Genomic DNA, 14,906 nt, shown 5'->3' on the forward strand with positions numbered 1-14,906 from the left:
AACAACAGCAAATTGTTGTCTCTGGGGAGTGCATATAATTTACAATGGGAGGAATTATAAAAATCATCTACTTTCTTCCTCTTTTCTTGGCAGACTCGGTGTTTGCAGAGGTCTGGATGATAAAATTCCCAGGTAGTAATGAATAAATACTGGTTAGTCACAGAAACTGCAAGGCCATAGCAGTGTGGTGCTCTAACAGCACAGCAGCTGAGAACCTGACAATAAACAAGGGGTTTCATTAACTTAAATAAACAGGGAAATCTGATAAATGTTGAGGAAGTCACTGAGCCTCCTCCCTAATTCCAGCGAGGAGAATAAGGGGAAATCCTAAGAAACAGAGCTCCAATTGTATAGCCTCTTATCTACCTATGACACAACAATTTACATAGGAATGTTGGAATATGAGTAGCGAACACTTGAGAAATGGGAAAGTTGAACAAATATTTTGATATTTGTTTAGCTTTGGTCTTTTCCAACAAGGAGCCACTCCATATTCTGGACAATCAGCTCATGTTTGCTCATGGTGCAAGACATAAAGGGAGTTTTTAGCACTGTTTGAGCGAGCTCTTGTGCAAGAGGACAACCATTCTGACCATGCTTTGCTCCCTGTCTCCATATCTGCCTCTGTCCCACAGCACGGCATTGCACAGCCTGCAGACCTCAGAATGGGAAGGAGTCAAAGTTTCCCAAGGGGACAGGTTTTGTTCAGACTTGTCTTACAGCTCTAAGCCTCCCTGTTTCCTGAGGGATTTTTACAAGCTGACTTCTCTCAGAGATCCAGTTTGGAGATAAGCATGTCAGATACATCAGCCAAGAATGGGGAGAGGTGGGGAAGAACCACTTGATCTGCATGGCCGTAAAAGTATGGGTGTATCCTAAAGGACTGGCACCAGTTTTAGTGCCTTACAGATACAACACATCAAACCTTTGCCACGAGCAAAATCCCAGTCAAGTTACTGGGAGCTGAACCACGGCCAAGGAAGGGCTCTTCTCAGAAACTCTTGTCCAAAATGTCAGCAATGGCTGTGCTCCCAGGACCCCAGGCAGGTCACCTGCACACCCTCTTCCTCTATAGGTTATCATCACTCACTGGTGAGACGTGATTCCGAGGCTGGCTAGAAATGACACCGTATCACATCTCTGTTCCGCGTGCAGTCACGGAACACCTTTTCTCAGGAAGGCAACAACAACCCTGTGGCTTCCAAAAATGTGTTTCAGTGTTCCTGGAGACTGCTAAGGGAAGCACTGGGGCTCTTTGGGCTTAGTGACTGCCTTTGTCAGACGTGGGCTGTTCTTCCCTGTTAATAGAAGTCACTTATGACAATGTGTTTATCTGCTGTTTTAAACACCTGTGATTATTCTAAATGCACGAGGTTAGAAAGAAAAACAAGCAACCTCCTAAGTGCTTATTTTAACCAGGTGTCATTACGTCCCTTTCTGCCAGATACTTTTCCTTTTCATAATCAAAACAGATGAAAGTTTCAGAAGAGCTTAAGTGCCTTTGGTGATAATGCCTCAGTCATTTTAAGTGCATCATTTCCTGCACAGTGATTAGAGAAGCTTTTCAGTACAGAATTAAGCATCTAAATCCCTTTAGCCACACTGAAAATTACAAAATCCTTTCAGAGAACAATAGACATTAGGTATGTCTTGCCTTCATAAGTTACTGTCTAAATAACTTCATTGGATTCATAGCAAAATACAGTAAGACTGGAATGAAAAGTTACTGCAATTATGTAGGGTGAAAGTTTTTGCACAAGACACTTAAATGTAACACAAAGAACTGAACAGAAATTCTGTATTCAGAGAGGAGGAAAAAAGTCCCTTTATTTTGGCTCAGGGGGACATCTGGCAATGCTCTATAAATTTCCAAGTGCAAGCTCAGCATTGCTGATTAAAACTAATATCCCATGAAGAAGTGCAAACAGCAAATGATGGATAACAACCACAATTTAAAGGAATAATTTAAAATAAACAGCAGCAAAAGTTAGGGAAATTTGAAGTGCCATTGAATGGACTGCACAGAGATTTGGATTTCTTATGCAACACTCTCATGTGTTAGGAAACCTGTGTGTGCAGCACCCATTTGGTCAGCACTCAGGCTGCTGGGAGTGCACGCCTCAGGTATAAAACCTGGTGGGAAATAGCACCAGAGTGGGACATCTGTCAAGAAAACTTTGCACAGCAATGGATGGCAAATCTGTTGCTGTCGCTTTGGTTCTCTATCTGGTCTCAATGGCAGGGTCAGAAGGTAAGAAAATTATTTCTTAAAACTCAGGTAACTAATTAATAAACATACATATGCAAATGCAAGAGGGCTTAGATATGTCCATGATGGCTTTCTGCATCTTCAATAAACTGTCATTCAGTAGTCACAGGAATCATTTGTACCTGTTAGGATGCTTTCTGTCAGGAAATGAGTCTATTCCTATGCCATAATATATGCTTTTCTCCAGATTTTAAGAAGTGTTTGATTTAAGATAGGACCTTTTTTCCTAAATATGTCCATATATCTCTTCTTTTCCAAGTAACAATTTTCTCCTATTTGTGATTTTATTTTTGGTAGGCAGGTTGTTGATAGTGTTTCCTCAGAGTAAGAATTGTCCCATTTGCAGGAAAGAATAAAGAACATGAGCAGATGATCATGGTAGAAACTAATAAACAGTATGTGTACACAGTTAATGATGTTAACCCACTTTGTTCAAGTGATGCAATTTAGGTAGAACCTGGCCAGGTACAAAGGCACTATGAAAACACCTAAGTATTTTCACTCAGAGATCCAGCTTTAAATTCAAATACACCTGTACATCAACAGCCCTAAAAATGTGGCTGCTGATTTTGTGCAGATGCAGTTAATTTTATCCAAGTATCCAGCAAATCAGAGTGCTGAGGAACAAAAGTAAATCTGGCAGAAGGGAATACACATTGCTTCATAGCAGCAAATAAAGAGACTGTTCATGTACTTAGACATAAGTGAGTTTTGTTCCACAGGTAAGGCCCTGGAGAAGACCAACGATAAAGGATCCCAATGCCAGTGCATAAGCACTCATTCCACGTTCATCCCCCCTAAGACAGTTCAGGATGTGAGACTGAGCCAAAGAAGACCTCACTGCAAAAATGTGGAAATCATGTGAGCACTTTTGCTTAACAGTATCTTGCTTCCAACAGGAGGAACTGAATCTGCATTTCTCACTCCAGTTACGTACTTTGGGTGGAATATTTCCCTTCTGAAGCCTCAGAGAAACCAAGTGCCAGGAATTAGGGCCTCTATCCAAAGGAATGAGCTAATTCCCTGTCAATGTTACAGTCAGCTTCCAGACAGCTTTTTAAAACTCTCTGCTCATATCTTAATTATCACCAACATCAGAGGAGAGAATTAGATCCCCACAGCACATCCAGAGCTGTATCACCCAATTAGTAACTTAGACAATGAAGAATCAATCAAAGATACAATCTTGATGCTCTTGAGATGAATTCAAACGAATTCCACTGACTTGGTCTGCGTGAGGCAAAGTTTGAAAGGCTGTGAGTTATTTCCTGTGTCAGAACTGCACGCAGAGTGCACACTCCCTGCGTGAGGAGTGCGGAATTTGGATGACATTCCACGTGGGCACAAAGTAAAAGATACAGTGAGCTTCATTTAAAACCACACCAGGAACTGGTCACACGAACTGGACCAATGCATTCAGTAAATAGAAGGGCTCTTTCACTGTGGTTTCTTAAGCAAATACAATCATACCCTCTCTGCAGTACAGTGTGGCATCCAGCTCCACCTCACTAGGAATTCGTAATTTCAGCCAGGTTTGGTCAAAAAATTAAGTTCCTGAAAGGTCTGCTAAACTATGGCCCCAGAGAGAACTGAAATCAAATAGAGAATTCATTTGGCTCATTATAATATTACAGCATAAACACCTATCTTGACATCATTCATAAAAAACCCCAAACAAATAAGACAAAACCAAACAAGTCCTTCAGTAACTTAATGGACAAATGGCTAAGAGACATTTCCAACCATTAGGAGGGTGGGAGGACCCCTCTGGCCCTAACTTCTCTGTTTCTCTCTGGGCAGAGCTACACTGAAGGACGGCAGGGAAGTGTGTTTGGAACCCACTGCGCCCTGGGTCCGGCTCACTGTAAAGGCTCTGCTGGCCAGGTAAGCTGCTTCCTTTACCAGAACACCTTCAGTGAAGAGCTAGTTTTAGAAGGCACATTTAATTTCTTGGCATGTAAATGTTCACCCTCTTCAGGCATTAGTATTTCTTTCCCACAGTTCTCTCTAAATCAATACTTCTACATGCCTGAGGAGTAAAATATTGTCCTAGCTTTGACATCTTTCTGTTGTATTAAGCCACCCAAAAGGCCACAGTTGTGATGCCCCTAAACCTCTGCTGAGACAGCACATTTGGGGTGTGATTGGCACTTCCAAAAATCAAACTCTGAAAGACTCCCTTCCTCTTTCTCGGTATAATTCAGACATGCAGCTGGCATTTCCAAGAGCTTTCATTGCTGTAAACAGGCACAGTCAAATCCCTACTTTGCACAAAGGCATGTGCAAAGTCCTTTCTGTTGGAGCAGTTCTTGGAGGAACACAGATTTTTCTTGACTTTGCACATATGTCAGCTGGTTGATACAGTAAAAATAAGTCCTTAACAACTCATGAGCATTTATTGCTCTCCCTGTAGCTTGTATTAATAGTAATTGTTTCTTCAATAAATTTATACTTCATCTAATTACAGGGCCAGGGACAATACTGAGCCACCGGTGCGAGAGAAGTCAAGGAAAAATACACCCTGGAGTTCTTCAAGGATATGAAATGAGAGGAAACACTTGCTGATGAGAATGCAAGGAACAGATCCCCCACCTCTGCTACATTACTAGAGTTGATTATTTTTCTTTTCCTGAGATAGCTGCTAAATCTCCATATTTCCTTTGCTGTGTCTATCTCTAACCTTCTGTCTGTGATGGATCAAGGATTCAAGCTTAATGAATGTGTTTTAGTGCTGTAAGGATGAGAATAAACAAGATTAATTTAGTTACCCTTAAATGGCCTTACTTAAAGCAGAAACGGAATTAGCAAACACATGGATAAACACATAATAAGGAAGTATCTGTGTAGCTTGGAAGGAAGTAATTTTTCATGCACTCGTTACAGTTGTTGACAACAAGCCTAGAGATGTGGCAGGCCCCACAGGTAGAGTCATATTGTCTTTCTGAAATCCTTTCACAGCCCTCACCAAACATTAGAAATAATGAGGCTAAGAAAGAGGTCTTGGAAACGAATACGTAAGAGATGAAGTGCAGAATGAAAAGATCAGCTTTTATCAATAAAAGAACATCACCCATGGATTCCTACATCACTTTATGTGGGGTCCCATTTGGTCTGGCAGTTGCACAAGTTGTCTGGAAAGGTCACTTGCCATGAGTTGAAGTTCTCTGATGATGATGGAAAGACACGGCTCAACTATAAAGAACTGCAGAAAGACCTCAGGAGACTCATGGATGAGGTGACAAACTACCAGGTGAAATTCCCTGCAGGAAGCAGCCAAAGTGAATGACATAGGAAAAAATTACAAAGCTCCTATGAAACTAAGACATTCTAGGCTGGCCAGCAGCACACGGGAGAGAGATCTTGGGATGGTGCTAAGGGGTAAAATAGGAATATGAGATCAGGGAATGAAGAGAGTTTCTAAGTGACTTTAGCTAAACAGTATTTGACTCGGTGTACCTGCAGCACAGGTGCAATAAAGCAAGGGCTGACACCTAAACTACCTCCTGCGAGGTGTTTCATTGTCTCATCAGCAGTTCCAAGTCACTGCCAGCCTCGGGGTGATGACTAGGAGTTCATGGTTTTCACAAGGAAGCTGTTAAAATTAGAGATACTACATCACCTGCGCTACTTCTAGTTATTGGGCTGGAGTTTCCACTTAAAGACAGAAAGATGCAGGCAGAGAGACACCTATACACATATATAGCAAAAGAAGTTTAGAAATCATATTTCTGAAGAAAAGAACACATTATTTATTTTAATATAACAGGAAATATTTGGCCTTTTTTTTTTGTGTGTCTCATGTTAGCTCTACCTAACACTATAATAGACCATATTTTTTTGCTTTGCAAAAGGATTTTGCAGCTTTCATATTTATTTTATGTTACTGCTTAAGGGTCCAGGGAAATGTTTATATGACTAAACATTGGTTTCAGTGTCAATTCCCATTGATTCACTGCTAATTTCTTTCTGCAGTCAAAAGGCTGTTAGAAATGTTTTGTCTCAGTGATTTGCTACACATCGATGATGCCTGGCCATATAAATCTAATTTCTGAGACAGCAGGTTCTAGCAGCAGGCACCAGACCAGAGATACATGGTGAGAGCAGTGGAGGACTCCAAAATACCATGAGTTCCCCGTGGAGTTCCATCTTCCAAGCCCCAGGGTGGGAGGTGGGGTTTGACCCCCACTGGCCTCTTGACCAAAGCAACTCTGGATTGAGATCTGAATCCGTAAGTTGACCAAATACACCCTCTGTTCCTTCCTGCTGTTGCCCCTCAAGGTTTTGGTGACCAGTAAGATTTGACCCGTCCAGCAGCTTGAGATGCAGTGGATCAGCAGATTTACACATTACAGCTTTTCTGACAGTTCTCACTTACAAGAGTCAGACATGAACGTGTGACGTGTGTTATGGTCACTGACCGCTTCTAACTTAATCAAAAGTTCCTGGCATGAACTTCTTAAAACTCGCCATGCGTTTCCTCCCGCTGCTGCCAGATCTTACTTGCACAGTCAGAAAATGCTTCCGGCCAAACTCATGAAAGGCAAATGCAATTAAGCAATAAATGCAGCCTTCCTCTGGCAAGTAAAGCCCAGTTGCTGGTGCCTAACAATTCCCTAGGTGGACTTAGTATCTTTTCTGTTAATACCAGGTAGATAAAATTTATATTAATATGAATTTATTGATATTTACTAATATTTTATGTTAATTCTACAATGAATACTAATGTATAATTTTCAGTATTACTAGATGCCTCATATTAACATTTGCAATTTCTCATATTGAATTGCATCAAATGAAACATTTCATTTAATCCACAAAAAATTTTTAAGTGAAAGCTACAAGTCAGAACTGACTGTTTTCAAACAGAGTTGAAATATATAGAATAAATAAGTATGCAATCATATGAATATATAATTATACACTGTATTTATAAAAACATAAATTAAAAGGCAATCAGTTGAAAAGCCTGACTAAGGCTACATAACCATCTATATTTAGACATGGAAGTTTGAAAAATCCCACAAGCTGACCTAAGCCTTTCTCCTTTCCTTGCTATCACTTCCTCCCGTAGCAAGTCAAAGCCCGGATGACTAGCAGATATTTTGCTTTTTACGTACCTTTCCCTAAGCTCTGCCTCACTGTAAATTTCCAGGAGTGTTTGCACAACATTGTGTCCAGCTTCTGAGCAGCAGAAGGGATTATTTCCTAGCTCCTGTATTTGTCCCTTCAGCTTTCTGCAGCTCAAGTGGAATGGCAGGCGAATACCAAGCCCTTTGCAGAGCAAAGGAGGTGGCTTCAGAAGACAGAGTGAGATTTTTTCCTTGGGGAACAAGAGTAGCTGGTAGAGAGGACACATAGGAGACAGGAGTTGACACTCACCTTGCACAAGCTCAGCTTGCACAGGTTGAACCCTCATTCCAGCAAAAACTTTGCCTCCTGGGCCTTTGGGTCTTGTGTGCACAACTTCTCAAGTGAGAGGTTGGAATTTGTCTAAAACAAGATAGATTCTTAATTTTCTTGGAGTAACTTTACCAGCCCAGGAACTGGAGTATTCCTCTGGAACTGCAGCTACTCAAACCAATAAGAGACTGAGGCTCAGCTTTACTGCATCCCTAGTGATGGTCTTGGTCACTGAAAAAGACCTGAATCCCCTTGTGTGGGGTGTGCTTTACTACATGCAAAGATCCCAATCAAGATCCTAAAATACAGCCTTTTGACTTTTGTGCTCAGTAGACAAGGTGATGAGTCATGAAAAACCACTAGTTTCCATCCTGCAACATAGAGAACTCATCCTATATCCTGCCTTAGAACACAGGCAAGGGAGGTATTTACTTCCTTTTCAGCAGTTTCAGCAATCAGACTATTGCATAAGTGTTGTTTTGTTCACTGCCAGTGTGGTTTTAACAGGGTTTAGCATGGAAGGTCTCTGCTCGCAGCAGTATCAACTCACTCAGTGACGTGATCCTTCAAAAGGAGCACCAATTCCATTTGCATCAGTCATCCCTGATGGCTGGCAGGGAAACACACGCTGCCAAAATCCAGTACTGGATTTGCAGTTCCCATGGCAGAAGCCTGGATAAGATCCCGGGCAAAGTGTTGCAGGGATGTAGGGAGAACTTGGGTGAAACATGGCACTCCCAGGAATGCACATTAGAAGTGACTGGCCTTCGGGCTTGATCTCAAGCCTCAACCTTTTCATGCCACTATTGTCTCTTACACCCCTTCACATAATCCCAATGAAACCGCAACATCAGCAAAAAAGTGGAGGGAGAGGAGATGCTTCAGCTCTCAGAAAACATAGTGGATTTACATTTCATTACAAACATCCTGCTATTTTAGATAGATACTCTTGGCTTGGGGGCAGGGCTAAGCATAGGTGGAGCAGGCTCTTTTGGCTTCACTTCTGACCTGGGGATTTCTGCAGATCCATTACTGCCACACGCAGGAAATAGCTGAGTGTGGCGGTAAGGAGGACAAGCACTCACTGAGTTCCCTTGGGGATTTGAAGGGGAATTCTCCTTTTTTTCCCCCAAGTATTGATAACATTTGAGTATGCACCAAAATTAGACAATAAGGTTTCAAATAATAGAAAAGTGGGACCCCTAATCGAATGTTAATTAACCTCTGTGTGTGTGCATACATGTGTGAGACACAGAGATAAGAAGCCAAAAGAAAAAAATCAGCAAAGCCTTGTTTCAAGTAAACTGGCTAAAACTCCAACATCTACAATCTGATGCTAGTGAAACCACACATTAATATAACACAAACATCATAATACAATATAAGCAATAAAACACAAACCTTAGTTCCTGGCAAAACCCTCTTCTGTTTCACACCTTCAGAGAACTAAATGTATTTTCCAGTGAAGATCTCTAAGAGACACAGTTAAGGAAGAGCACCCTCAGGGGTCAGAATCAGAATCTTTGGTCAATGCAATACTCAGTAAGAGGTAGAAGAGACAAAGCTGCTGGATCTTTTCCTGGGATGGCTGACATAGTAATGGGAAACAAATGAATTTTCATTGCAGAGTTCCTTTTATCGAGTTAATGACAAGTGTATCACAGTAAACCATAAGAAATCTTTCAATTCTTACTAGAAATAAATTATAATGCTTTACCTACTAAAGATGATTGAGTTTTTATGAACTTCTCAGAGTTGGAGAGAAGTGCCTCTATCAATCCACAGATCCCAAACCCACAAAGCTGTGAGGGTGGAGATGAGAAGCAGCAGAAGTCATCATGACAGAAGGACAGTGTTTTTACAGCACCAAAACCGAACAGTTTCTTGCAATCACACACACTCCAGCTGGGTTAAAACCCCCAAATCTTAATTTAAGCAACGGATCAGCGTTTGAGCCCATCTTCCCTTGGACTTGTCTCCCTCAAGAGGCAATGTCTCTACCTGCCACAGCAAATAAAGACTCAGCACTCGCACAACAATGTTCCCTAACAGAAACGTCTAACAGTGCCATAATACCTACTGTTATCTCCCTTTGCTAAGACCTAAGGTTACTGTCACTGCAAAAACACTTCAGAAAGGAGTTATAAAAATTATCTGGACTTACAGAGGAAACCAAAGCAGTTGTGTTCACCAGGTCATGCTGTTATTTTGCCTATAAAGCTTCCTCTGTTTATCATTCATTAACATGTGTGACATGAAAAGCACAGGAATGATTTTCAAATCCATTCAGAATTCAATATCTGCTTCCCACAGGCAGCTTTGAATACTGAACCCTCAGTTCCTTCCTGAACAGAGTAGTAGTGATGAATTTACTTTGTTAGATGCCACTCGAACAGGAAAAAAAAGAACAAAAATGAAACTAGTTAACATCAAAAGAGTGTTGAGGTAAAATGCTGACCCCAGTGAAAAAAACTTTATAGTGATTTCAGCACTACCCAGTTTCCACTCCAATGGCTTTAATCAGGGGAGTAGAAGCTGTCATCATAGATGGGGATAAGAAATTCAGTATCAAGTATAGATCTGGCATCCCTGCAAAGAATAGTTTAAGGAACTGAAGAAAATAATTCAAAGTGGTAGCATAAATGTAACTAAAACCATCCTAAAGTTATCTTACTAAACAAGGGTATACATTAGAAAATGCACAAAATTCTCAAAAGTCTACAAAAAAAAAATGGAATGTGTGGCTACTATATACATATTTTAATAAATTAATATATCATTCTTAGTAGAATAATTCCTCGTCATCTAGGAAGGAGTTTCACAACAGTCATGTGACTCATTTTTACTGCATCTGGGAAATTCCTGTAACGCAATCTCCATGCCAGCAGAGCACACAGGCTGGGCACAAAACTGTATATAAGCGTGATGGATCTCCCAGAGCCAGCATCAACAATCCTCCAGGACACGAGCTCACTGCTCCACAGAACCAGAGCTGAACAACCCACAGAAAAACTCCTGTCCAACCATGAACGGCAAACTTGTGGCTGTCCTGGCTCTTTTCCTGCTTTCAGCAGCTGTGTCTCAAGGTAAGTGAAGCCTCCCAAGGACCCCGTGGCTGTAGCATTGTCCAGGCATCTACTGAGATGCCTCTCCTTGCAGAGTAACTTTCTATTTGTCTCAGTAAATTAGTTTGGGAGCTTTTCAGCACCTCTCTTCAGTCAGAAAGAGAGCCTTTGGACTGAAAAGTTACTGACACCTCGTGGGAAAAATTTTAAGGATGCAACTTGCATTTGTTTTGTTCCTATGTTTCATTTGAAGTGCATGCAGCTAGAGACAGGATCTTCCGAAGTGTTCCAATATTTCTCTGCTTTCCCACACAGAGAACAGTTATCTCATATTAGTTGCTTGGTGACCATCCTGCCTCAAGCAAGTAATATGCAGTTGGGAAAACAGAGAGCAAACAATATGAAGAGAAGCATGGGCAAGCCTCCAAACAATGAACAAGTCTAAGGCTCTGTCTTCTGCAGAGTGGCCAAGTTTTTTGAACCAGATATTCAAATAATGCAATTAACTATACAGTGTAGTCAAGTACAAGGAACCACAAAATATGTGGGTTCATTTTTAAAAAATGTTTTAATTTAGTTTCCAACGTGCTTGGGCATCAGTTCCTCTGAAACAAATAAGCTACTGATACTCATGCCCTGAGGATTTAGGCTTGGACAAATGCAATATTTTAATTGAGAACATTGTTAGACTAGAGCAGCCTTGCTTTATGTCTGATATAGTTATGATAAGGCCACCTGTTAAACCCCAATCTGCCCTTTCTGCTCACAGGTAGGGCCGTGGCAAGGATGGGAACCGAGCTCCGGTGCCAGTGCATAGCCACTCATGCCGGGTTCATCCCTCCGAGATCCATTCAGGATGTGAAGCTGACACAGAGCGGCCCCCACTGCCAGAACGTTGAAGTCATGTAAGTAGCTCTGCAAGAGGCTCCTTCCTCTTCATACACCCTGCTGCTGCCACTGCTGCAGGACTTTGGGGCTTCACAAGTGTGACAGTGAGCAGGCTGACCTGATTTAGTCAGATTTGGTTATTATTTTGGGAGAGACAGCTTTAAGTGATACACCACATTTTTCACCGTCTCTATGACCCTGTATTCCTGAACCGATCATTGCTCATCTGTCATGGGACATATTAAATATTTCTAGTGGTAGAATATGAATTGCAAGGACTTGTCAGTTCTTAATACACGAGGTAATGACGTAGCTTGAATCCTGCACTTATTAGGCTCAATGAGAAAAATTAACTTCCCAGACACAGATTCAGGGAAACAACGAACCTAACCTGGTCTGAATAGCCCAGAGGAGGGATTAAAATGTTGAAATCCTTATACTGCTGAACCACTTTTTCACCACTGGAGGTTTCAATTGTGTAAGAAACTTTTCTAATGTAAACAAATCCAAACCAAGCATCTATATATATTGATAGAGATTTTTGGCAACATGCAACTGCTTTCAGAGCAGACACACAGACTCACACAATTATGGAGGGTTCTAGTCTCTTCACTTGTGGAACATATAAAACAAAATGGCCAAATCTAAGCTACAGCGGCCGAGATGAATTTAAACTATCTAATGTAAAAATGCAAGAATACATTTTGTGAGTAAAACAATCCATGTAGCAGTTTCCTGACTCTTCTTTACCCCCTGTTTTGCAGAGCTACTCTGAAGGACGGCAGAGAAGTGTGCTTGGATCCCAATGCTCTCTGGGTACAGCGGATCGTACAGGCAATTTTGGCCAAGTAAGTCCCATTCCCTCTCAATTTGGGCAGTTGAGAGGTAAAACTCCCAGAAGAAAACTAATTTGTAGGATTTCTTAGTGATACTTTCTATTCCTTCTTAATCACATTTAAACAACAGGGAAATTTCCTGCTTAATTACAGAATTAGTCCTAGTTTTTCTGACCCTGCTGCAGGGTCCTTGCTCAAGCTGATACATCAGTACTAAACCTCTGAGTACCAGCAACTTCATCTGCAGGGACAGAAACACTGATGAGTTCAGCTCCCTTTGAAAATGAGGCTTTAGAAAAGTCATCTTCCCCTTACTAAATTCCTGTTTCTGAGTTCATGAGGTTCTTGCTGCAAGTCAGTGCAGAAGCTCAGGCTGCAGAGGCTTCCCAGCTGGGCACCAGACGCACATGTTGGGATTTCAGGAATTGCTTTTGAAACATTTACTTTATTCTCGCTGTCCCTCAAGATAGCACATAGAATTGGAAAGAGACCCCTCATCCTTAACTGTTTGTGCAATGCTAAGCAGTGATAACTGTCTTGAACACCCTCTTAAATAATCTTCTTTCCTCACCTCTTAACAGGGCTCAACAAAATTCTGACTCACCGCTCTAAGAAACACCAGGACAGAAAAAATCTGGGAACTGCTCCTGCTCCTCCACCAAGAGGAGCATCGTTCAGGCAGTGCACCATCTTCCACCTCCTGCATGCGTGTTGTAATGTTAATTATGGACAGTTCTATTTATTTAACTATTTATTTAACTGCATGTATTTAAGGAAGTCTTTCACAATGGTCAGTTGTCTGTGGGACACACACTGTCCCTTGACACTGCAGGAAAAGTGGTTTGCTGAGGGAGATTGAGAACCCTTGCCAGCCACTTCAGCCAAACACAACCGGTGAAGTGCAATGCACTTGCCACACTGTTTATCTTTGCTATTGCACCAGCAAACTGATGAATCCTCCTGCTCCCCTGGAGTGCACTAGTATGTTGTGTCAACAACAGCTTCCTCAACCACAGTCAGCATGTGGCCAGACTGTGAACTGTATGTGTAACACTGTGTTTGGTATTTATATATTGTGATTTCCATGGTATTTATAAATGTATTTATTGAGTAGTTTCTATGCAAGAAAGAAAACTATTATAAGTTATTTAACTTCTACCAGATTTTTCATCCCTACTATTAATTTCTGAAGAAATACAATCTCATTGTTCTGTAATTGATTGTATGTCTAATTAGCTACTCCATCAGCTAACGCAAAAAATTGCATCTTACATACCCAGAAATTGATTGTGAATGTAATTACTCCTAACAATGTATTATTAAAAGTTTTATATGAGAAATCCATTTGTTATGTTTGACGTTTTAAATTTTCATTTGCTATATTTGGAAGCAGTCTGCTTTATCTTTGTCAGCTTGATTTCTGGAACTGAAATGAAACCTTTCAGTCCATGGTACCATAACTCCCCCTGTCATGGTAACCTGACATTCCTGAATACACTAACAAATCCTTAGGTAGGGTAAATGGCTCACTTTCCTCTTTTGGCTGTTCCCAGTCCATGGGGAGGGGTGGGCTGCAGGCCAAGGCCCCTTCCTTAACTACCTTGCAGATAAGAGAATTTTACCCTCGGATACCTAAGCACTGCTAATGTACAGATTAGCCCCAGAGTTGTAAATCTTTACTACATCAAAGGCCACCATTTAACTATCCAAAGGGGAATTTGTGATCTTTACTTTGGGTACCCAAATAGCAAGCCTTTGCCCTGGTGTAACAACTGCTTCTTATTCTGATCCCTGGAATGCAGAGTGCTGAGCACACGATGCCTGCCTCTTAAAGATTGTCAGAAAGGGAAATGGGAACAGGAGAGAAAGGGTACAGGTTTAAAGGCTGTTACTTTACACTAGAGTATACCTGTTCATTTGAGGGATGCACACTTTTATTTCACTGTTACCTCTGATCTAGATAGTCTTACAATAGCAGAAGGATTTTTGCCAGGTAGCTTTGGGATAGTAAAATAAGAGAGAGCTGTTTCTGGCTTGCTTCTTCTTGAAGACCCTTCTCTGTAAGATTGATGCTGATCCTCTCCTTGACCCATGTTGTGTCCCTGCATGATAATTTTATAACCCTGAATAAAAGCACTACAAGGCCAGGAGAGCAAAGTAAGGTTAACACCACTTAGTCTGTCTTCTGAAGTGGGTATGTTCTCTTATTGAAAATGAGATAAAAGCTGAGTTTCCCTCTTTCTGTTACCATCCTTTGGCTTAATGTAATTTTTCTCCAGGTACCAGCAAAGTAAATAAAAAATATAACTCCTTAGGAAGCAAAATTAACTATATTTTTAAGTCAACTGAAGTAAGAAACAACTAAAAAAAAATCAGCTGCCTGTAGAGCTGGAAAAGCTTTCACAGAGTTAGTTTGTAATCTTAATGTGTAAAAAATTGCAGCATAAA

General features: G+C 41.1%; 3 protein-coding genes across 3 annotated transcripts in view; 2 read left to right on the forward strand and 1 right to left on the reverse strand.

Moving 5' to 3' along the window:
• Positions 1-14,906, reverse strand: part of LOC127474089 (bifunctional methylenetetrahydrofolate dehydrogenase/cyclohydrolase 2, mitochondrial-like) — a 45,780-nt gene that overhangs the window by 15,028 nt on the left and 15,846 nt on the right. The gene's annotated exons all lie outside the window — the stretch shown is intronic.
• Positions 1,787-5,725, forward strand: LOC127474092 (interleukin-8-like). The gene is made up of 4 exons (XM_051794541.1): positions 1,787-2,251; positions 2,992-3,130; positions 4,070-4,153; positions 4,737-5,725. Exons 1-4 carry the CDS (start codon positions 2,188-2,190, stop codon positions 4,810-4,812), a joined length of 363 nt encoding a protein of 120 aa, XP_051650501.1. The 5' UTR covers positions 1,787-2,187; the 3' UTR covers positions 4,813-5,725.
• Positions 10,226-14,042, forward strand: LOC127474094 (interleukin-8-like). Its single transcript, XM_051794542.1, has 4 exons — positions 10,226-10,755; positions 11,504-11,639; positions 12,387-12,470; positions 13,040-14,042. Exons 1-4 carry the CDS (start codon positions 10,695-10,697, stop codon positions 13,068-13,070), a joined length of 312 nt encoding a protein of 103 aa, XP_051650502.1. The 5' UTR covers positions 10,226-10,694; the 3' UTR covers positions 13,071-14,042.

This window comes from Manacus candei, unplaced genomic scaffold, assembly GCF_025592945.1.
Source record: "Manacus candei isolate 608988 ecotype Guabito, Panama unplaced genomic scaffold, ASM2559294v1 h1tg000039l, whole genome shotgun sequence".
NCBI classification, from domain to species: domain Eukaryota; kingdom Metazoa; phylum Chordata; class Aves; order Passeriformes; family Pipridae; genus Manacus; species Manacus candei.